The sequence below is a fragment of the Saccostrea cucullata genome, unplaced genomic scaffold (assembly GCF_032062105.1).
Source record: "Saccostrea cucullata isolate Sc308-1 unplaced genomic scaffold, CSIRO_AGI_Scuc_v1 ctg4480, whole genome shotgun sequence".
NCBI lineage: Eukaryota > Metazoa > Mollusca > Bivalvia > Ostreida > Ostreidae > Saccostrea > Saccostrea cuccullata.
The window spans coordinates 1-24017 of record NW_026932491.1 but is presented as its reverse complement, the minus strand read 5'-3'; the positions used below and the strand labels follow the sequence as shown (position 1 = coordinate 24017).

The following is a 24017-nucleotide window of genomic DNA, read 5'->3' as shown; positions in this document are numbered from 1 at the left end:
CATAAAACACACTTCCCCGCAAGAATGCTACGGAAACAAATTAACAATGCTAAGCCATTAATTTTAAAAGATAGTTTTATTATAACTTCTGTTGAAAAATATAAAAAGTTATAACATTTGTAGACATAACTCTCTATATAATAAATATGTAGCAAAAATATTGTCAAAAATAACACTGTATATATTTAATAAATATGTAGCAAAAATATTGTCAAAAATATAACGATTTGTTTGTAAAAATTATAATATAATCCCTATATTTTTTTCAAAAATCATTTAACAAATAAATATTCAAAAGATATAAAACATTCAAAGGATATTGAATGTATATTTAACTAAACAATGAACATAATAGAGTCAATGAATCAGCAACATATAGATAAATCCACATTCTCTTGTAATTAGGAAAAAAAAGAAAATAAATACTGTACATCACTAGTAACTTTTGGAAAAATTCAAGGACGATACTACTGGTAAGCCACATCTTGAAACTGATGATGAAGCAACAGGCCCGCAACTTGGAGAGAGATATGGAACAGAAAAAGCAACAGTAGCACATCCACGGTTAAAACACCAATCACCCTTCCTCCAGTCAAAGGGCCTGTAAAAAGTATTAGATAAAAAATACTTTGAAAGGGTTAATAAAACTAGTGTATTTCTTTTATTGGATATACAAGAATAATTCTTATAATGTTTCGCTTTCTGAGGTCTCTACTTATACATGTGATTATATACATGTATATTTCAGAATGTATACATAACAACAAACCTAGGAGTTGTATATAGTACTGGGTCTTTGATCCACCAAAGGACGCTGCAAAGCAAACTGTAAAAAAACAAAATTATGAGTTTTTTCTCCCTAACACTTGAAATATTTCATATGCATAATATATTATTATAAAAAGCAGACTTTAGTAATAAAATCTTACATTGTCCTTTTGTCTTGATGTTCGACCTGACCGACGGTCATCTGAAAGAGAAGTATTAGCAAGACCTCAAATTTACTGCTTTCCTTAGCATATGCATGACTGAAAGATTAAGAAACTATGATCAGAAGTAATTGTAAACAAAGATAGAGACCTTTATTTCTGGAATAGATGTGCTTAAATGTTGTACCTTGCAGATGGTCCAGAACAGGATATAAGCGGGGGTAGCTGGGTGGTATACCATTACGTAGGGTAGGTCTTATCTATAAAACAAACATGGTAATAGTTCTCAAAGGGGATGGTGAATAGATTGATTGATTGTATACTGTTTAACGTCCCTCTCCAGAATATTTCACTGATATGGAGACGTCACCATTGCCGGTGAAGGGCTGCAAATTTAGGCCTTTGCTCGGCACTTACGGCCTTTGAGCAGGGAGGGATCTTTATCGTGCCACACCTGCTGTGACACGGGGCCTCGGTTTATACGGTCTCATCCGAAGGACCGCCCCATTTAGTCGCCTTTTACGACAAGCAAGGGGGTACTGAGGACCTATTCTAACCCGGATCCCCGCGGGAAGATGGTGAATAGAGATCAATAACATCTTTTATATATGATAACTACAGGAATCATACATTCAACAAGAGGCCCATGGGCCTTATAGGTCACCTGAGCATTATGCAACAACTTTCCAGTGATTGAATTTGATTCATGTTTTAACAATTAAGCCAGATACTATGGCATTCACAATTTTGAAAGAGGCACCATTGATCATCATAACAATACACTTAGGAGTTGCTTAGTTTGTTTACTCAATACCCATATGCAGGGTAAGGGAACAAAAAATGCATTTCAACTAATCAGTAATATTCAGCAATAATCAGTAGTGCCCTTATCACACATGAATCCCTGACCCTTAGGCCTTGAAATTTGATTAATACCAAGAAGCAGATTTCAAACCATTCATTCATTTTCAGTATATAAGTACAGCCCCCCCTTCTATGGTACCCCTGACCCTTGGGCCTTGAAATTCACAAATCTGGAAGATATGGGCCCTTGTCAAGCATAACTATATAGGTTGTTCATCTGCTTAATACCTTGGAGCAGAGAAGAAAACTTTCAAAGATTTAATGTATTTTCACTATATAATCAATAGAGCCCCGCCCTAACACTAGAACCCCTGCCCTGGGGCTATAAAATTCACAATTTTGGAAGAGGCATTCTTGCTCATTATAACTATGTACTTAGTTAGTTTATTTAATTCCTAGGAGCAGAGAGGAAGATTTTCAAAGAATTCATGTATTTTCACTATATAATCAATACGTCCCACCCTAACACCAGAACCCCTGACCCTGGGGCCATAAAATTCATTATTTTGGCAGAGGCACTCTTGCTCATCATAACTAAGCACTTAGTTTATTTAATACACAGGAGCAGAAAAGATGATTTTCAAAGAATTCATGTATTTTCACTGTATAATCAATAGAGCCCCACCCTAACACCAGAACCCCTGACCCTGGGGCCATAAAATTCACAATTTTGGTAGAGGCACCCTTGCTCATCATAACTATGCACTTAGTTAGTTTATTCAATACCCAGGAGCAGAGAAGAAGATTTTCAAAGAATTCATGTATTTTCACTATATAATCAATAGAGCCCTGTCCTAACACCAGAACCCCTGACCCTGGGGCCAAACAAATTCACAATTTTGGTAGAGGCACTCTTGCTCATCATAACTATGCACTTAGTTAGTTTATTCAATACCCAGGAGCAGAGAAGAAGATTTTCAGAGAATTCACGTATTTTCACTATATAATCTATAGAGCCCCGCCCTAACACTAGAACCCCTGACCCTGGGGCCATAAAATTCACAATTTTGGTAGAGGCACTCTTGCTTATCATAACTATGTACTTAGTTGGTTTATTTAATACCCAGGAGCAGAGAAGAAGATTTTCAAAGAAATAATGCATTTTCACTACCTACTTATTTAGCCCTGCCCTAGCACTAGAACCCCTGACCCCAGGGCCATGAATTTCACAATTTTGGTAGAGGACTCATTGCTGATTACAATCATGCAAACACTTTGACTGCTTGATGCCCAGGAGTAAAGAAGAAGATTTTTAAAGATTGCATTAATTTTAGTGGTTTTGGCCCCACCCCTCAGGCCCCAGGGGGGCAGGGATCATGAAATTCAAAATTTTTGTTCCCCTTCACCCATAGATGCTTTAGGCCAAATTTGGTTGAAATTGGTTCAGTGGTTGCAGAGAAGAAGCTGAAAATGTTCAAATGTTAACGCACAATGCACGACGACGGACGAAAACAGATAGCAAAAGGTCACCTGAGTTTACTCAGGTGACCTAAAAATACATTTAATCAGTTTTATTTTCAAAGTTCAAAAAAAGATTTTCAAATGGTGTGCAAAAACCTCAGACATCTGTTAAGTTGTCAATAGCAATAAAATTACTCAAGATGTTTAGCTATAGAAACAAGAGGCCCAGGGGCCACAGCGCTCACCTGAGCACATCAGCTAGGAAAAAAACACATATCAGATCAGAACTGTAAGTTAACTTAAGTGGAGGGGGGGGCTTGAATTTTAACCCCCAAGGGGATCATAATTTGAACGAACTAGAATCTACATTACCTGAGGATGATTCCATATAAATATTACTAATTATGGCTTTGAAGTGCTTGAAAAGATGATTTAAAAAAGTTTCCCTATATATTTCTATGTAAAACTTTGGTCGGCCATTTTGGCCACACACTTACCCCCGGGGGTCATGACTTGAACAAACTTGAATCTATACTACCTGAGGATAATTTCACATTACTTTCATCTTTCCTGATTCAATGTTTCTTGAGAAGAACATTTTTTAAGACTTTTCCTATATATTCCTATGTACAACTTTGATCGGCCATTTTGGCCCCGCCCTACCCCCGGGGGTCATGACTTGAACAAATTTGAATCTATACTACCTGAAGATGATTGCACATGAGTTTCATCTTTCCTGGCCTACTGGTTCTTGAGAAGAAGACTTTTAAAGATTTTTCCTATATATTCCTATGTAAAACTTTGATCGGCCATTTTGGCCCCTCCCTACCACCGGGGGTCATGACTTGAACAAACTTGAATCTACACTACCTGAGGATGATTCCACATGAGTTTCATCTTTACTGGCCCAGTGGTTCTTTAAAGATTTTTCCTATATATTCCTATGTAAAACTTTGATCGACCATTTTGGACCCGCCCTACCCCCGGGGGTCATGACTTGAACAAATTTGAATCTACACTACCTGAGGATGATTCCATATGAGTTTCATCTTTCCTGGCCCAGTGGTTCTTGAGAAGAATATTTTTAAAGATTTTTCTTATATATTCCTATGTAAAATTTTGATCGGCCATTTTGGCCCCGTCCTACCCCGGGGGGTCATGACTTGAACAAACTTGAATCTACACTACCTGAGGATGATTCCACATGAGTTTCATCTTTCCTGGCCTAGTGATTCTTGAGAAGAAGATTTTAAAAGATTTTTCCTATATATTCCTATGTAAAACTTTGTTTGGCCATTTTGGCCCCGCCCTACCCCCGGGGGTCATGAGTTGAACAAACTTGAATCTACACTACCTGAGGATGATTCCACATGAGTTTCATCTTTCCTGGCCCAGTGGTTCTTGAGAAGAAGATTTTTTAAAAATGCCAATAATTTTTCTCTTATTCATGATTATCTCCCCTTGGAAAAGGGCGTGGCCCTTCATTTGAAGAAACTTGAATCCCCTTAACCCAAGGATACTTTGTGGCAAGTTTGGTTAAAATTGGCTCAGTGGTTCTTGAGAAGAAGATGAAAATGTGAAAAGTTTACAACGACAACAACGACTACGACGACAACGACGACAGACAACGGACAAATTTTGATCAGAAAAGGTCACTTGAGCCTTCGGCTCAGGTGAGCTAAAAACATTTTGAATAATAAATACTCATGCTAATTAGATAGTATATGTTTTATTCATGAACCATCTTCTATGCTTCTGCAGGAGTGAGTGTTGATCATTAATGAGAAGTTAAATTGAACATGCCTCTACCTATATGTAACAGGCACAAATTAACAAAACAGAGTCTGAATCCACACAGCTCTAAAACGTAATGTGACCAGTGACCAATAAAAAATTAAAATGAAAAAAAAAATTTAAATCTTTTGTTTAATTTTTAATGGTATTTTGATACATGCCAATAATATACTTACTTGGGCAGAAGGTTGTCTAATGTGTCCAATAGGCTGCCGAAAGACTACCTGCAAAACATGACATTTTATAATTACATTTTACTGTGTCACGTGTGACACATTTACATGAAATCATACATTCATAAAAATTTTTTTTCCAAAAAATATTCTGAATACTAATGTATAAAAGAGTGGTTTATTAAGTACACTATTATTGTAAATTTTTCTTATTAGAAAATACTGTAGATTCCTTTTTTTTTGCGAGTACTTTTTATTGCAAACTGGCTTGATCTTAAACGTTAAATCGTGAGAATTATAATTCGCAAATTTACGGTTGATCAACTGATTTTACATAGATTTTAGCACCATAAAAATTAAAGCGAGTAACATTTTTTTCACGAGTGATGCTTCTCATGAAATAACGCCAAAATTTATTCCTCGCATATAATTACGCATCTACAGTATTTTAAAAAAAAAAAATAGCTCGATCAACCATTTATTTTTTTTTTGACAAATCACATAATTGTCAAAAATATACAAACTTGAGTATTTACATTCTACAGAGAATGTAGATTTCTGTCAGAATGAAAATCAAAAAATAACAAAAGATGTTTGTAAAATACTTATGCTCCCCTCCTCCCCAAATTGAAATTTTTCAAAGTCCTAAAGGGCATAACTCTGTCAAAAATGGCACGATTTTACCAAAAGCAGAACTTGACTTCGATAGTCGCCTGATAAATCTGTATACTAAATTTCATTTCAGTATGTGTAGCCTCAGCAAAGAAGATGAACAGAAACTAAAAATAATTGGATTTTCTAAGTCCAAGGGGCATAACTCTGTCAAAACTGGTGCGACCGTACCCAAAGCAGTACTAGGCCTAGATATTCATCTGGTATATCTGAATACCAAATTTCATTTCAGTATACAACGGCTGTGAAGAAAATGAACGGAAACTAAGGCAAAAAAAATTAATTTCTTGGTTCTCAGGCCCTCCCTCATCTCTTCCAAGGGTGCCTCATTGACCCTTTTTATTGCTAAATCAATAAAATATAAACACCAAATCACCTCCCTCATCATTTTTTGAGGTTTTGTACAATGTAAAAAGCTGCCTCATCATGTTTTGGGGGCAATAAAAAAGAAAAAAAAATGCCTCCCTCCCTCATCATATTTCTTGAAAAAAGGCCTGAGAACCAAGTAATTAACTTTGCATGGCCTAAGTGGACAGACAGACAGACAGCAGCAAAACAATATGCCCTAATAAATATTAGAGGCATAATTGTATAAACAAGTTTTAAGCACTCACCCTCTCTCTGCTTGTAGGGTTTCTGGGTAGTGGCCCTGCAGTATAATTTTCAGCTCTATTCCTGTAAAAGTGTATCAATATAATAATAATAATAGTCCAAAACGAAACAACAACTACAGTGAAAACTGTCTAATCCGACATCTGTGCAATCAGATGCACTGTGAATTCTGACAATAAATTTCTTTCCTAAATTGCTATTTTCATGTATTTCATGTGATTACTGTGCAATCCGACTCCCTGTCTATTCTGACATAACATTTGTCTCCAGTGCATGTCAGATTAGACAGGTTTAACTGTACATAACAACACAATGAGAAAAATTTAAACCAAGATCATCTGAACATGATCCTGGCACAATGTTTTAACATAACTTTGAATAAAAGTAAACTAAAATTTGAACTATTACACTCCTGAATTTCGATAAAGTTCCCGCTCAGAAATACGTAGTGAATTCTACATATCAACCGTGAACTTTGAGCTGAATGAACTGTCCTCAACTAGGGTTGGATACCGTTAAGGATGAAACGGTATGATACCATACAGGTATTTTTAAAACGATACGGTATTTTTAACGGTACGGTACTATACCTTGATGAATGAGAATCCGGGTTTATTCTAATGACAAATGTGCTTTCAGTTTCAATTATCACCGCTTATAACCAAACTTTCAATCATTATGTTATAATCTAAAATGTGTTAAATATATTCTATTTCTATAATTCAACCTTTTTCTTAATGATAAACAAAACAAATTAATCTGAATCTTTATAAAATAAAAAAACAAGAGGCCCAAGGGCCTTGAATCGCTCTTCTGATAAATTGTACAACCTATCACTTGATTTGAAGCCTCTAACCCTAAGTATCCTGAAACCCAAGTTGCATCACCTGATAAAATTTGATGATTCTAAGCAAATTAGGACTACTTTTTGGTCTACATTCTTGAAAAACCCAAAATGCTTCAATTGACAAAGTTTGATTATTCTAAGCCAATAAATACCTAAGATACTTAAATATACCAGGAAATGTCGAAAGTAGGTCATTGTGACCCACATTTTAGTCAACATTTTTCAGAGTCCCAAGATGCATCTGCTGACTAAGTTTGATAATTCTAAGCCAATAAATACCTGAGATATTCAAAAGTAGGTCACTGTGACCTACTTTTTGGTCGACATTCTCGGAAAACCCAAGATGCATCAACTGACAAAGTATGATGATTCTAAACCAATAAGTACCGGAGATACTTAAATATAGCCATAAAATGTCAAAAGTAGGTCACTGTGACCTACTTTTTGGTCGACATTCTTGGAAAACCGAAGATGCATCAACTCACAAAGTTTGATAATTCTAAGCCAATAAATACCTAAAAATACTGAAATATAGCCATAAAATGTCGAAAGTAGGTCACCGTGACCTAATTTTTGGTCGTCACTCTCCGAAAACCCAAGATGCATAAACTCACAAAGTTTGATGATTCTAAGCCGAGAAATACCTAAGATACTTAAATCTAGCCATAAAATGTCAAAAGTAGGTCACCGTGACCTACATTTTGGTCGACATTTTTCAGGGTCCCAAGATGCATCTCCTGACCAAGTTTGATGATCGTAGGTCTGAAGGTAATCAAAATATGCCTTTTAAACAATTTGAAAACAATTGCCTGCCAAAGTAGGTCACTGTGACCTACTTTTTTTAAAATATGTTTCAAGGTCCCAAGATGCAGCAACTTACAAGATTTGATGATTCTAACCCTTTCAGTGCCTGAAATAATGGGATTAAATGTTTTATAAAGGATAAGTCATAAAGTTCAAAAAGTAGGTCACGGTGACCTACTTTTAATTTGACGTTGTTCAAGGACCCAAGATGCATCAACTGACCAAGTTTGATGATCATAGGCCTAAAAGTGTCCAAAATATGCCTTAAAATCAATTTGAAAACAAATGCCCGCAAAATTAAAAAAGTAGGTCACCGTGACCTACTTTTGAGTTAACATGATGTGAAGTCCTAAGATGCATCAACTTACAAGATTTGATGATCATAGTCCTTATAGTAAGCAAAATATAAACATTTTTATTAATGGTACATTTAGGTCAACTTTAAAGTGACCTTGAGACCACGCCCTTTGCCCCAGGGTCATGCCTCGAACAATTTTTAATCTTCAACATATTCTGATCCTTGTGTGCAAGTTTGGTGAAAATCTGCCTGGTGGTTCTGGAGAAGAAGATTTTTTAGTAACCAGTACTTTTGGTTTTGTTTTCCTGATTATCTCCCCTTGTTTTAGGGTCCCAATCCTTGTTTTAGTATAAATGGTAGCCCTTGGGCCAAGGATACCCTGTGACAAATTTGACACTGATTGGCCAAGGGGTTCTTGAGTTATGGCCCATATTCTAAAAAGTTAACGCACACCGCACGACGCACACCGCACAAATGGCCATAGCATTAGCTCTTTGAGCCTTTGGCTCAGAAGAGCTAATAATATAACAATTAAACACCGCCGTCTAATTCTCTGCTAAATGACAGCTGATCGCTTCATCCGGTCGCCATTTTGCTTGGTATCACTAAACGACGAAACATGAGAAATGGAGAGAGATGACATCACAAATTCGCAATGTTTTGCCTTTTTAATTGACAATTTCTATCAGTTTCTATTAATTAATAAGACTGAAACAAGATTAATGTAAATATTTTTAATACGTATTGGTTTTCCTCGAATATCGGCTGTAGAAAAGAAAGTATCTTACTTAGTACTGATTTTGTTAATTAGCCTACCCTTTTAATTCACAGAGAATTATATTTTAGCGAGTCTGGAATCTTTTTCAAAAAATAACTTTGAATGTTTAACAATGTTTTAAAGATTAAGAAATACCGTTATTAGTACCGGTATGAAATGAAACGGTATTTTACCTGTATTTTTTAGGTAACTATTCGGTACGGTACTAGTACCATGTACCGGTGTCCAACCCTATCCTCAACTACAGCTAACCACTCACAATTATGTCATGGAAGATAGGAGATAGAAAACTTATTGTCATAAACTAACCTTTGTAGTTTCCAGTGATGCCACTTCCTACAGAGAAGAACACCAAGAACAATAATGAGGGTAAGGAAAAGGGCCCCCAGGGGGACTGCTACCCCCACCCCCACAAGGATCTGCTTGTCCTCTATGATTGTTCTGGGTGTAGTAGGACCTGCTGAAACTGTGAATAAGAAATTACTTATACTCAAATTATTAACATTTTACACAAAATAATAGTTTATTTCTTAATTTTAAAAATACTGCACAGGGAAAAATATCCCAGGCCTAAAATAAAATTAAGTTTGTTGGCAGTTGCCTACCGACCCACTGAAAATGCACCCGACCCAAACTTTTTTTTTAGCCATTTGGTAATTTTTTTTTTTTTTTTTTTTCAATTTTTCAGAATATTGTAAGTTTCGTTTTCAAATTTTGACACATTTTTTTTTATCAACCACGCAGTGGTTTATTACAAGAGGTGAGCTTATTCATGTCTAGTAGGTGTATGAAAACCTCTTTTATTTATTATCTAACAAAAATCTGATTTTATTTCAAAAAAAAAAAAAAGAATGCCTACCTACCGACCCAGTCTAAACAAGAGATGTTTGTAAAACACTTATGCCCCCCTCCCCCACAAATTGGAATTTTTCTAAGTCCAAAAGGGCATAACTCTGTCAATTATGGTGCGGTCGTACCCAAAACAGAGCTTGACCAAGATATTCATCTGACTAATCTGTATACTAAATTCCATTTCAATATGTGCAACCTCTCCAAAGAAAATGAATGGAAACTGGAAATAATTGGAATTTTTCTAAGTCCAAGGGGTATAACTCTGTCAATTATGGTGCGATCGTACCCAAAACAGAACTTGACCTAGATATTTATCTAACTAATCTGTATACTAAATTCCATTTCAATATGTGCAACCTCTCCAAAGAAAATGAATGGAAACTGCAAAAATATGGAATTTTTCTAAGTCCAAGGGGCATAACTCTGTCAATTAGGGTGCGATCGTACCCAAAACAGAACTTGACCTAGATATTCATCTGACTAATCTGTATACTAAATTCCATTTCAATATGTGCAACCTCTCCGAAGAAAATGAACGGAAACTGCAAATAATTGGAATTTTTCTAAGTCCAAGGGGCATAACTCTGTCAATTATGGTGCGATCGTAACCAAAACAGAACTTGACCTAGATATTCATGTGATATATCTGTAAATTTCCATCTCAGTATGTGCAACGATTGTGAAGAAAATGAACGGAAACTGCAAATAATTGGAATTTTTCTAAGTCCAAGGGGCATAACTCTGTCAATTATGGTACGATCGTACCCAAAACAGAACTTGACCTAGATATTCATGTGATATACCTGTATACCAAATTTCATTTCAGTATGTGCAACGGTTATGAAGAAAATGAACGGAAATTAAATGGACCGACAGACAGCAGCAAAGCAATATGCCCTCCCTTCTTCGAAGGGGGGCATAAAAATACAGGTCGGCAACTGCAAACAAAGAATTTTTTAAGCTTGGCCCCAGTCTTGATTTTAACTTCATTTATGCTCTCACTAAAGTACAAATTAAACAAAATGTATATAACATATTTTAATGGTGAAATGCATTTCTTCGAAGTTATATGCAAACGAGATTTTGTAAATATTCCACTGAATTTCATTTGGGGGATTAAAGATACTTGATTAACAAAATTGGTACCCACTTTATTGAAAAAAAAATCTATAACAGCAAAGTCTAAATATCTTGTTATGGGAATCTCAAAATATGTCTAATCAAAACGTAAAATAAGAGGTACACAAAAACATATGTAACAAGAATGTTTGTAAAACACTTATGCCCCCCTCCCCCCAAATTGGAATTTTTCTAAGTCCAAAAGGGCATAACTCTGTCAAAAATGGTGCGATTGTACCCAAAATAAAACTTGACCGAGATATTTTTCTGATAAATCTGTATACCAAATTTCATCTCAGTATGTGCAACCTCTGTGAAGAAAATGAACGAAAAATGGTGAGATCATACCCAGAACAGAACTTGACCTACATATACCTCTGATAAATCTGTACGCTAGATTTCATTTCAGTATGTGCAACAGTTGCAAAGAAAATGAACGGAAACTGCAAATAATTGGAATTTTTCTAAGTCTAAGGGACATAACTCTGAGAAACATAGGTAATCAGAGATTACAGAGCTCACCTCAACGAATGTTGTCTTTAAGTAAGGCAAAGTCACACAATTACCCAACAAAAAGCAAAATTCATGCAATTTTGATCTGATACTTTGGAATAGACCTATATAAAAACTCCAAACTAGTTCTTCATCATGAAATATGATCAAAATCCAGCATCTGAAGCAAGTTTAAGAGTTTTCATCCCTTGATGCATCATTTGGGTAAGTTTGGCTTATTTAAGCCGTATAGTTTCTTGGGGATAGACCTGCACCCATAACTTTTACCTGGTCCATTATCTGGAAAATGTATGTCGAATTCAGCATCTGGAGCAATTCCATCAGTATGCATCCTACGATGTATCATCCATGCGAGTTTGCACAACATAGGGCTAATAGTTACTTAGAAATGAAACCTGCATAAAAATTTAACCTCTTCACTCATCCAGAAAAAAATGTAGGTCAGATTCAGCATCTGAAGCCAGCCTGGTAGAATGCAACCTTAGATGTATCATCCATGCAAGTTTGGTCATTAAAGAGCTCATAGTTACTTGGAAATGAATCCTGCATCAAAAACTTGAACCTTTTCACTCATCCTGAAAATGTAGGTCAGATTCAGCATCCGAAGCAGTCTGGTAGTATACATCCTAAGATGTATCATCCATGCAAGTTTAGTCATTATAGGGCTCATTGTAACTTGGAAATTAAATCTGCCCCAAAACTTTAACCTGTTCACTCATCCAGAAAATGTAGGTCAGATTCAGCATCTGAAGAAAGTCTGGTAGCATGCATCCTAGATGTACCCCATGCAAGTTTGGTCATTTTAGGGCTCATTGTATCTTGGAAATGAACCCTGCACAAAAAATTTAACCTGTTCACTCAACCAGAAAATGTAGGTCAGATTCAGCATCCGAAGCAAGCCTGGTAATGTGCATCCTTAGATGTATCATCCATGCAAGTTTGGTCAATATAGGGCTTATAGTTACTTTGAAATGAGACCTGCACCAAAAACATTAACCTGTTCACTCAACCGGAAAATGTAGGTCAGATTCAGCATCTGAAGCAAACCTGGTATTGTACATCCTTAGATGTATAATCCATTCAAGTTTGGTCAACATAGGGCTTATAGTTACTTGAAAATGAGACCTGCACCAAAAACATTAACCTGTTCACTCAACCAGAAAATTTAGGTCAGATTCAGCATCTGAAGCAAGTCTGGTAGTGTACATCCTTAGATGTATCATCCATGCAAGTTTGGTCAACATAGGGCTTATAGTTACTTGGAAATGAGACCTAAAAACATTAACCTGTTCACCAAACCGGAAAATAAAGGTCAGATTCAGCATCCGAAGCAAGCCTGGTAATGTGCATCCTTAAATGCACCATCCATGCAAGTTTGGTCAACTTAGGGCTTATAGTTACTTGGAAATGAGACCTACACCAAAACCTGCACCAAAAATGTTAACCTGCTCCAAAAACATTAACCTGGTCATTCCTTTCACCTCTGCTAATGTGTTCGGAACCTTTTCTTTTTCGGTGTTCTGCAAATTATAAAATCCGATGAGTTCAGAGAAGCTCTGACAGTAGCTCTGGCAAGAGTTAGCGAGATTTCAGCGAGATAGGGTAAATTATTCAGGGAAATGTGGCTAGGAAGTGACTAGCACGTGGAGACATGGTAAACAGAAAAGTTATGTTGCGTTTTAGTTTTCACCACCCTATAATATCATTCTGTAGAAATGTACTTCAATAGATCTCTCTTGAATTCATTCAAGTTTTAATTATAAGTATTCTTTATGATACAATTTTCTGCTGTCATGAATTAAAATTTCTTTTTGGACAAATATTTTGCATGGGAACCGGGACTATATTTTTGGCGTCAGATTAGCAAATGGGGCACCAATGTGACTTTAACTGACAAATGAGCTGAATGAGAATTGCATTATGGGTTACTACGAATACTACAGGAATTTTACGCTTGATAAATTTCTTTATTGTACGGTGAATACAATTGTCAGGTAGATTCCCTGGCCAACTCACGTGATAACGAGTATAGTTACGTAAAAAATGTTTTGTCCATTTAAATGCATACGAGAAGGGTGCTCGTTTTCCTTATCCTTGGAGTGTTGGTGTTCTGAACTTGACACTAACTACATATACATTTTATAAAACATATTTTTCTCTAGTTAACAACAAATTATAAACGCCCGTGAGCCCCGTGATATCTTTCATAGTTTCTAATGTTTGCATTTTGTTCATAAGAACATTTTTTTTATTTTGCACTCCATTGACATGATCATAGATTGACCTGAACCACGTGTTCGAAGTAACATGTAAACATGTACATATGTATATTGCGTAAACGTATTCAATCAACAATTGGTCAGTTGCTCGTGGTAAGATCCTCTGTGCGCATTAATAGCAAAAGCCATATAAGGCAAACATAGGTTTGTCAGTGTAAATAATTTTACACATTTTTTTACTAGCGTATCGGTCGCTATTGAGCTGTGATTTTTGTAGTAAACTATGATAAGATGTATTAATTTTTATCCCCCCTTTAGCCACCCATTTCTGTTGGAAATCATGAAAGTCTTTCAGAATGGTCTGGAAACATATTTTTCACAGGACATGTTTTCAGAAGAAACAGACTATAGCAATTTCCTGTTTACTGCCATTTTTATTTATAAAACCGGTTCTACCCTATAACCTTTGAATAGGTAAACCTAAACCACGTGTCTTGAATTTAAATCACAATAACATTAGTAGGGGTGCCTTTGCTGAAATTGCAGCATCTGAAACTTTGACTGGTACAATGAAACACATTAGAAACATCTTCCATGCATGTCTAATCAATATAGGACATAGAAGTACTGAAAAGAAAACTGCTCCAAACCAGAAGTCTCTGTCGAGACTGTAGCTCTACTGGTTTATACTTAAACAAAGGCAGAGAAAAGTAGCAGTTGGGACTTGAGACTTTAAAAAAGCAATAAATAGAAAAATGATCCTTGCCACTCATCAAAATAAAAACTGATCCATAGAATTATGTATCTCAGTGTAGTCTACTTGTGCGCCAAGTTAAATTGAAATCGAGCGAAAACTGTAGGAGGAGTAGCTTTTTGAAAGAATTTCACAGAAATTTCTATTTTTAGTAACCAGGGCAACATCGTTCATCTAAAGTAATCACCAATGCACACAATTATGTATCTTAGTGTAGTCTACTTGTGTGCCAAGTTATATTGAAATCAGACCAAAACTGTAGGAGACATAGCATTTTGAAAGAATTTCACAGAAATTTCTATTTTTAGTAACCATGTCAACACCGTTCATCGAAAGCAAAAACCAATGCATACAATTATGTATCTTAGTGTAGTCTACTTGTGTGCCAAGTTATATTGAAATTGGACCAAAACTGTAGGAGGAGTAGCATTTTGAATGTTTTTCATAGAAATTTCTATTTTTAGTAACCATAGCAACATCGTTCATTGAAATCAAAAACCGATGCACAGAATTATGTATCTTAGTGTAGTCTACTTGTGTGGTAAGTAATATTGAAATCGGACCAAAACTGTGGGAGGAGTAGCATTTTGAAAAATTGTTTACAGACAGACGGACGGACGGTGGACGCATTACTATCGCATAAGCTCTTCTGGTCTCTGACCAGTAAAGCTAAAAACTTAACCTTAACCTGGAACGCCGACGGTGAGGGTATTACATAAGCTCCCCCAACTTCGTTGAGGTGAGCTAAAACTGGCGCGATCGTACCCAAAACAGAACTTGACCCAGATTTTCATGTAATATATCGGCATACCAAATTTCATTTCAGTATGTGCAACGGTTGTGAAGAAAATGAATGGAAACCAAGTGGACCGACAGAGAGCAGCAAAGCAATATGCCCTCCCTTAAAAAAGATTCTGGGAAAGTTTCTTTAAACATATGCTGCCCATATAATTTCGAATGGAGTGATGGTACAATAAACAAAACAAAAGAAAAATACATCTACATAATTAAACCAGGGACTATGCAATAATTCTTACCTGTTGATGTTTCAGTTGTTGTTGTGGGAACAGTTGTAGTAGGTGGAATTACATTAGAACTTCTGTAATAAGATAAATATAACAATTACAGAAACAAAGCTATTCATTATTATACTTTGACTTTAGGCTATATAAAATTGAAGTCTTGGTTCTCAGGCCCGCGCGCATCCGTTTTGAGGTAGCCGCATTGCCGATTTTATTGTATTTTTTAAAAAATAAAAAGTGGGTATTGCGGAGACCAATCCGGGAAAAAAAATTCCGCCCTCATTTGTTTCGTAGTTTAGTATTCAAATATCACTTCCGGTAGCCATTTACAATGAGATTTTGGCTACTTCGTTTGAAAATACATTTGAGGACATTACCTACGATGTTTACACGCTGTTAAGCAATGGATAAGGCAGAGAATTTGACCAGAAATGGAAAGTATATCTGTGATTAAAAAAATTATCTTTATTTTAAAGAAAATTCGGAAATTAAAATAAAAAAAGAAAACCTCCCTCATCTACTTTATTGCCAATAAAATGAAAAATAAAATGCCGCCCTCCCGCATCTGTTTTGGAGAAAATAGGCCTGAGAACCAAGGAATTAAATTTAGATAGCCTTAATAGTCGTTTATTTATTATAATAATTAACATAAGGTTTCAAACAGTTCAATCAAATTAACTTCCTAATAACTGACAGTTTAGTGCAATTGCTTGATTATAATCTAATATATCTAACATACTAACAAGTGATAATAATTGTATACTTTTGAGATATCTCCAAATTTACATCAATTATATTGTACATTTATCAAACTTCATTCTAGTAGGGGTATACATGTACAAATGAATCTTCAGTCATTAACTTACATGAAGCAATTCCACCAGCCTGGGGAATTAGTGATACATGTGGCATTTTCTGAACAGGTCTTGCATACCACTGGAACTGTATCAAAGAAAATAAATTTAAGGTCAATTTTTTTGCTTGCAACCAGTGACAAAGAATCTTTAAGTTGGTTATAAGAAAAGAAAACTAAGTCCAAGTGACATACTTTATCCAAGTTTTACTGTAAGAATGTGTAACGGGAGAGGAGAAAATGCAGCGGACCAGACCGGGATTCGAACCCGGGCCCCCTGAAACTCCGGTCAGGTGCTCTACCAACTGAGCTATCTGGCCACCGGCGATCGAATCCGGCTGACTGCCACAAATGTATACTCTTTTTGAAAGTTTATTTGTATTTGACTGTACACCCTTACCAAAATGAAATGTTTGCTGCAAGTTTGCGGCAAGCTTGCAGCAAGTTTGCGGCAAACAAATCTATGTACCAGAACAGTATGCCAGAAGTGTGCAGTAAATGCAGCTAGCAGCACACAGTATGCCACTTGTGGTTCATTGTGTGCTGCTAGGGGCACATATGTACTTCTAGCGGCACATTAAATGATCTGATGCACATATGTGCCAGAAGTATGCCACAATTTTCCCTTAGATGCCTTTTATTTATATAGTGTGCCAGAAGTGTACCAGAAATGTTTCTTTTAACTATCAAAATCATTGTGTGCCAAAAGTGTGCCATAAAGATTTAGGAACGACTTGTCTGTTGCGTTACAGACCTATCTAAGAACGGCTTATCAGTTCACATCCGGTTTAGAAGTTTGCGCCAATTTTAAACCACCTGGGTCATGACTCATGACAAGAACAAAGAGAAAGGAGAAAACAGCAACATAGACCGTGGATAAAGAGAGAATGTGAGTATTTTTAAAAAAATTGTATAACACTGATGTCTTTTTAACATAGAAATAAGACTTGACTGTATTTGCTGAGCCAGTTAGAATTTTTACAGCCCTTGTTCATAACAAATTGGGTCGATATAGAATATGTTTTTATTTTTTGTTCTATCCAGATGGACTGATGATGAATCAGTAAACCTTCCACAAAGAATAGATCAGGAGGGCATTTATCTGCAGGAAAGGATTCTGCTAACTAAGAGATGGACTAAAAGTAAGTAATCACAATTAAGAATTAGGTCCATATAAATGTTTATGTCATATAAACAAATAAACAAATGATAAAATACACTTTACATTATATAATTTGTCAAAGAAGCATGTAGTTTTATTTAAGGAAGTGTTGTTTTTGAATCCTTGTTTGTCAATCTATCCTGAAATGCCATTTAATATGATTTTAATGCACACAAAACAAGATACAAATGTGGGATCTCTAGGTCAAAATTAGGTTTAATTCATTGCTTAAATAACTATTGGTTTCAATGACTGCAATGCGAGTAATTTCTTTCTATCTTTTTAATAGGTACTTGCATAATGTTGGAAAGGAACCCCCCCCCCCCCCCCCCCCCCCCCCCAATCATGAAAAGTTAGTTGAAATGTCAGAGTGAACTTGAAGTACTATACCAAGAAAGTAGTTAATAAATATTCCTATCAAATGTGTCGCCCGCATGGTTAGAGCGTCTGCTCTCGAGTCACGAAGTAAGGAGTTGAAATCCACTGTGGATCCTTCGGATGAGACTGTATAAACTGAGGTCCCATGTTGCAGTAGGTGATGATCAAAAAAGATCTTCCCTGCTCAATGGCCCTGAGTGCCAATTAATGTAGTATAGGACAAAATTTGCAGCTCTCCCACGGCAGATGTTGGCATCTCCATATAAGTGAAAAATTCTCATGAGGGACTTTAAACAATATACAATCAATCAATTAATGGGAAATGCAACAGATGAGGACACTCTTTCAACATGACATGGATTCTTCAAGGGGATTATGTTGTTGTTTTTTTAAAAGTGATAGAATCAAGACACTGAACAAAATGGTCGCCTTTACTGTGTAAATAATATTGTGAGATTTAATTTGTCAAAATACTTTATATGTTTTTATTCATATCGTGCAGCACTATTACTTTGATATGTGCAGTTGAAATTCATTGTAAAAGGTGAATCTTTCCTTTGATGTAAAATGTTTTGTGATTGTTGTTAACTACAAATCCTTTATTCATTTTGAATAATGACCAATGTAAATTTGTGCCATTATATTACTCAAAGGTTGTGAATTTATTTTTTTTAATCTGTGTCTTTCTCTATCTGATGTATACAGTGTAACTGTTCAATCAACAGATTTTGTTCCATACTGTGCAAGTTTTTTTTTTAAACATTAATATTATAGTTAGTGTTATATATACATGTACCTTTTTACCTTGAAATTTTCATAAATAATTTTTAAAATGGCTTAAATGTTCTTTTTTTTTATAGTACATGTATTACATGTTGCTGTCATGTTTAATCACGTTCTTTTAAAATTAATTTGTTTAGGTAAAGTATATTAGCTTATGGAATTGTATATGCAGAAATGTGCCACAAGTGTGTGCCACAAATTTGCAGTTAACTATATGCCAGAAATGTGCCGCAAGTGTGTGCCACAAATTTGCAGTAAACTATATGCCAGAAATGTGCCGCAAGTGTGTGCCACAAACTTGCAGCTAAGTGCATAATGTAAGGATTTGAAATGTTTGCCGCAAATGTGCCAGAACTTTGCCGCAAATATGCCGCAAACTGTGTGCCAGAAAAAAATTTGCATACGAAAAATCTATTTGCGGCAAGTTTGCCGCAAATATTTGCCGCAAGGTTGCGGCAACTTTGCAGTAAACTTGCTGCAACTATGTGCCAGAAGGCTTTTATTTTGGTAAGGGCAATTTTGTCATTTTACAAACACTGAAATAATCTAACCTTCTTGTGTTCCATCCAATATTACTGTATTCTCTAACAAAGGCACACAACTACCAACAAGAGTTATACACCCTACAGTGTCTATTCTCTTATTGACCCTGATGGCAATCAGGGTCACAAAATCTGGGTCAGACGAAGTTTTCAGGAAGACTGTTACATGTAATTTTGTTCCAGTGGACAAAGCCCTGAAACACCAGAAATATTCATAAGTTCTATATCAGATTTCATATCTATCTGAAATAAAGGTTAGCTTACAGTTCTGATATCCTGAATCCATTGTACAAACACAAATTTTTTTTATACACAACTTTCCATCCTCAGTGACAGTTAAACTAAACAAGAGGCCCAGGGGCCACAGCGCTCACCTGAGCACATTGGCTAGGAAAAAGCACATATCAGATCAGTACTGAAAGTTTACTTGGGGGGGGGGGGGGGCTTGAATTTTAACCCCCAAGGGGTTCATGATTTGAACAAACTAGAATCTACACTACCTGAAGATGTTTTCCATATTAATATCACTAATCATAGCTTTGAAGTACTTGAAAAGAAGATTTTTAAAGGTTTCCCTATAAATCCCTATGTAAAACTTGGGTCGGCCATTTTGGCTCCACTCTAGCCCTGGGGGTCATGATTTGAACAAACTTGAATATACACAATCTGACAATGATTCCATGAGTTTCATCTCTCCTGGCCCAGTGGTTCTTGAGAAGAAGATTTTTAAAGATTTTTCCTATATCTTTCAATGTAAAACTTGGGTCGGCCATTTTGGCCCCACCCTAGCCCCGGGGGTCATGATTTGAACAAACTTGAATGTACACTACCTGAGGATGATTCCACATGAGTTTCATCTTTCCTGGCCCAGTGGTTCTTGAGAAGAAGATTTTTAAAGATTTTTCCTATATCTTCCTATGTAAAACTTGGGTCGGCCATTTTGGCCCCACTCTAGCCCTGGGGGCCATGATTTGAACAAACTTGAATCTACACTACCTGAAGATGGTTCCATATTAATATCACTAATCATAGCTTTGAAGTACTTGAAAAGAAGATTTTAAAAGATTTCCCTATAAATCCCTATGTAAAACTTGGGTCGGCCATTTTGGCCCCACCCTAGCCCTGGGGGTCATGATTTGAACAAACTTGAATATACACAATCTGACAATGATTCCACATGAATGTCATCTCTCCTGGCCCAGTTGTTCTTGAGAAGAAGATTTTTAAAGATTTTTCCTATATCTTCCTATGTAAAACTTGGATCGGCCATTTTGGCCCACCCTAGCTCCGGGGGTCATGATTTGAACAAACTAGAATCTACACCACCTGAGGATGATTCCACATGAGTTTCATCTTTCCTGGCCCAGTGGTTCTTGAGAAGAAGATTTTTAAAGATTTTTCCTATATCTTCCTATGTAAAACTTGGGTCGGCCATTTTGGCCCCACCCTAGCCCCGGGGGTCATGATTTGGACAAACTTGAATCTACACTACCTGATGATGATTCCACATGAGTTTTATCTTTCCTGGCCCAGTGGTTCTTGAGAAGAAGATTTTTAAAGATTTTTCCTATATTTTACTATTTAAAACTTGGGTCGGCCATTTTGGCCCCACCCTAGCCCCGGGGGTCATGATTTGAACAAACTTGAATCTACACTACCTGAGGATGATTCCACATGAGTTTCATCTTTCCTGGCCCAGTGGTTCTTGAGAAGAAGATTTTTAAAGATTTTTCCTATATCTTCCTATGTAAAACTTGGGTCGGCCATTTTGGCCCCACCCTAGCCCCGGGGGTCATGATTTGAACAAACTTGAATCTACACTACCTGAGGATGATTCCACATGAATTTCATCTTTCCTGGTCCAGTGGTTTTTGAGAAGAAGATTTTTTTAAAATGCCATTAATTTTTCTCTAAATCATAATTATCTCCCCTTGAAAAAGGGCGTGGCCCTTCATTTGAAGAAACTTGAATCCCCTTTACCCAAGGATGCTTTGTGGCAAGTTTGGTTGAAATTGGCCAAGTGGTTCTTGAGAAGAAGTCGAAAATGTGAAAAGTTTACAACAACGACAACGCCGACAACGACAGACAACGGACAAATTGTGATCAGAAAAGCTCACTTGAGCCTTTGGCTCAGGTGAGCTAAAAATTGCCAATAATGTCACAAAGGAATATACAACAAGAATTTCAACAAAATGTCTTCAAATAGGAATATGTCAAATTATGTGATAATGCAAGAATTAATATTATATAGAAATCAAAAATCTTAGTATTGGTAATAATTCTATGGTCACTCACGATATTGTTGACAACTGGATTCTGTCTACCACTGTGAAATTCAGTATTCCATTCAGCTAGAAAAAAAATATTTTAACTAAGTTCTATCTTTCTTATGATCCAAGATTTTTTATATTTTATAAAAGCCACTACACCCCCCCTCCCCACCCTTTAGTTGTAAACTGTAGGCGTAGCATAAAACTTACAGTTGTGATGATGGAATTTTCAAACACAGCATACTGTATATCTGTTGTATCTGCCATATATGCATCATAACTCTTAGCTGTTGCTATTTTCAGGTACACTGCATTAGTAGTACTCACTGAAAAATGTTAAATTTGATGATTTCATATACATATAAATAAAGAAATTGAATGTAAATGTAATTGGGTTATAAACTTTAACTATAAACTATCAAAGAATAACTATATATATACAGTTGCTTGAACTAAAAGTGCATATTATAGATTTAAATAAAGCTGTTGCATACCTGAAATTGTTCTGAAAAAAAAAAGAACTAGCTTTATTGTACAAATTTAATAGTTCTTCAAGCATTAGAAAGAGTACAAACTTTTAGTTCTTCATGCAGTTAAAGTAGTCTTTAAATTAATTGGGGGAAATAACCTTTACATTTAATCTATATATATTTCTTATTAACTTGTAGGTTATAACACAATATGCAAAACACTTCAAAAGAAGTTTTATGGTACAGGTGAACCAGTTTGAGAAGCTCTAAAATGAGTATAGACTTTGCACAACTACATCAAAAAGTAAGCAAAAAGATTGACTGTTTATTGATGCTTATCAAAAAACCCCAAAATGTGCACCAACAAGAAAACAGAAAAGTACCTGCATACATAGCTGTTATCCACAAGGATGTGGCATCTTTCAGTGGAAAGACAAAGTAAACATGGGGCAGGGTCTACAATACAAAAAAAAAAATAAAATCAAACCAAATAGCAAAACTGTCTGCATTTAGCACTTTGGTATAAGCCTGTTTGTAACTTGTAAAATAAAATCTTAAAACAAGTATATGCCCATTCAATAAGAGCTATTGTGTGAACTTATTAAAGATTCTGCTGGGTTCAACAGATACTTACTATAAGGTACAGATATAACAGGGTTTTGTAGTACAGTATATTTAGTTCCCTGTAGCTGTACTCCTGTTTGGTACATGTTCTGTAGAGCTGTACTCAACTCAGCCTCCAAATCCACTGTGAGATTTGTGTTAAACTTCACTTGTACATTAAACACAGTACTGCTCTCACTGTAAACACGAAGCAAAAACATGATTAACTTACACTGTATGTGAACGATGCATATAATTCACAAATGTCATACCAACTTACCTTATTCCTAAAATCTTGACAGACTTCAGATTCTGCATGTTGACAAAAAAGGTCCGAGTCTAGAAAAAGATAAATATGAGATATAACTCACTGGAATTAAATGTCACATTTTTCACATCCAACAATTGTGCAACTTTATAACATGAAGGATTTAATAACATACCTCAGTTTCCATGTCCTCCTTGAGATTTTTGTACAGCAGTGAAGAAGGATTATTGTACTCTGACTGGAAATTAATGTTTGTCTTCAACTGTACATTTACTGTTGAATTTACATCTGAAAATAACAATTAAAGGACTGTAAACTGTAATGCCATACCTACCCCCCAAAATCCAACTTCGTTAGAGAAATCTTTATGCTCAGAAGATAATTCCAGATTTTAAGGCAACAGCTATGACATCATAACTCATAAGTTTAGATATGACCTCAAGAAAATCAGAAAAATTTATTTAAAATTCTCAAAGGTTCTGATAAAAAGAAGTATTTTATGTCAAATTTATAAAATATTCCAGTTCAGGTCTGGTCAGACTTGATCTTTCGTAACTGTGTGCAGAAGGATAAAAGTCAGTGAAATAATTGTCTACTATGTTAATGTTAGCCTGCACTCTGCAAATACAACAGACACATGCAATTTTCAGATCTTACAAATACCTTTTCCTGAATATAAACTTGTTTTCTAAAAAATATATATCTCATTATTAATTTGTTCTTCTCATGTATGATTAGTTTATGTTTAGTGAATAAATAATACACGAAAAGGTTCAGAGTTCAGTGTGTATACCAACATAAACAAGTTGTCCTGCCAGAGTTCAGTGTGTATTCCTACATGAACAAGTTGTCCTGTCAAAGCAGTGTATACCTACATGAACAAGTTGTCATGTCCATGTTCAGTGTGTATACCTACATGAATAAGTTGTCCTGTCAGAGTTCAGTGTGTATACTACCTACATAAACAAGTGGTTCTGCCAGATTCAGTGTGTATATCTACATGAACAAGTTGTCCTGCCAGAGTTCAGTGTGTATAC

General features: G+C 35.8%; 3 protein-coding genes and 1 long non-coding RNA gene across 4 annotated transcripts; 1 reads left to right on the top strand and 3 right to left on the bottom strand.

Annotated features, from left to right (window-relative positions):
* Positions 1–554: 554 nt before the first annotated feature.
* LOC134235253 (uncharacterized) lies at positions 555–9946 on the bottom strand. The gene is made up of 8 exons (XM_062717385.1): positions 9928–9946; positions 9482–9638; positions 6448–6508; positions 5165–5212; positions 1117–1189; positions 930–970; positions 770–826; positions 555–601 (listed from the first exon to the last, which is right to left on the bottom strand). Exons 1-7 carry the CDS (start codon positions 9944–9946, stop codon positions 770–772), a joined length of 456 nt encoding a protein of 151 aa, XP_062573369.1. The 3' UTR covers positions 555–601.
* Positions 9947–13744: 3798 nt separating this feature from the next.
* Positions 13745–21966, bottom strand: LOC134235252 (uncharacterized). Its single transcript, XM_062717383.1, has 6 exons — positions 21850–21966; positions 21665–21720; positions 19379–19563; positions 16518–16593; positions 15667–15728; positions 13745–13782 (listed from the first exon to the last, which is right to left on the bottom strand). Exons 1-6 carry the CDS (start codon positions 21904–21906, stop codon positions 13745–13747), a joined length of 474 nt encoding a protein of 157 aa, XP_062573367.1. The 5' UTR covers positions 21907–21966.
* LOC134235256 (uncharacterized) lies at positions 17262–17998 on the top strand. The gene is made up of 3 exons (XR_009985362.1): positions 17262–17393; positions 17549–17646; positions 17956–17998. It is a non-coding gene; the product is annotated as an uncharacterized LOC134235256 (long non-coding RNA).
* A 378-nt stretch (positions 21967–22344) lies between the features above and the next one.
* On the bottom strand, positions 22345–23851 carry LOC134235257 (uncharacterized; the record flags this gene model as incomplete). The annotated part of the gene is made up of 6 exons (XM_062717388.1): positions 22345–22375; positions 22493–22565; positions 22744–22910; positions 22993–23051; positions 23156–23268; positions 23819–23851. Coding segments are annotated over 6 exons (476 nt in total), but the record flags the coding sequence as incomplete, so codon positions are not given.
* Positions 23852–24017: the final 166 nt, after the last annotated feature.

What these genes read in the sequence shown, in the direction of transcription:
- LOC134235252 (XM_062717383.1), bottom strand. Translation starts at nt 21,906, where the DNA reads ATGGCAGATACAACAGATATACAGTATGCTGTGTTTGAAAATTCCATC. An exon ending in ATCCAGTTGTCAACAATATC is followed by an intron (nt 19,564 to 21,664) that starts GTGAGTGACCAT and finishes CTGGTGTTTCAG; the next exon opens with GGCTTTGTCCACTGGAACAA. An exon ending in AACAACTGAAACATCAACAG is followed by an intron (nt 13,783 to 15,666) that starts GTAAGAATTATT and finishes ATGTATATGTAG; the next exon opens with TTAGTGTCAAGTTCAGAACA.
- LOC134235253 (XM_062717385.1), bottom strand. An exon ending in TTAGACAACCTTCTGCCCAA is followed by an intron (nt 1,190 to 5,164) that starts GTAAGTATATTA and finishes TTTGTTTTATAG; the next exon opens with ATAAGACCTACCCTACGTAA. An exon ending in TGTTCTGGACCATCTGCAAG is followed by an intron (nt 971 to 1,116) that starts GTACAACATTTA and finishes CTTCTCTTTCAG; the next exon opens with ATGACCGTCGGTCAGGTCGA.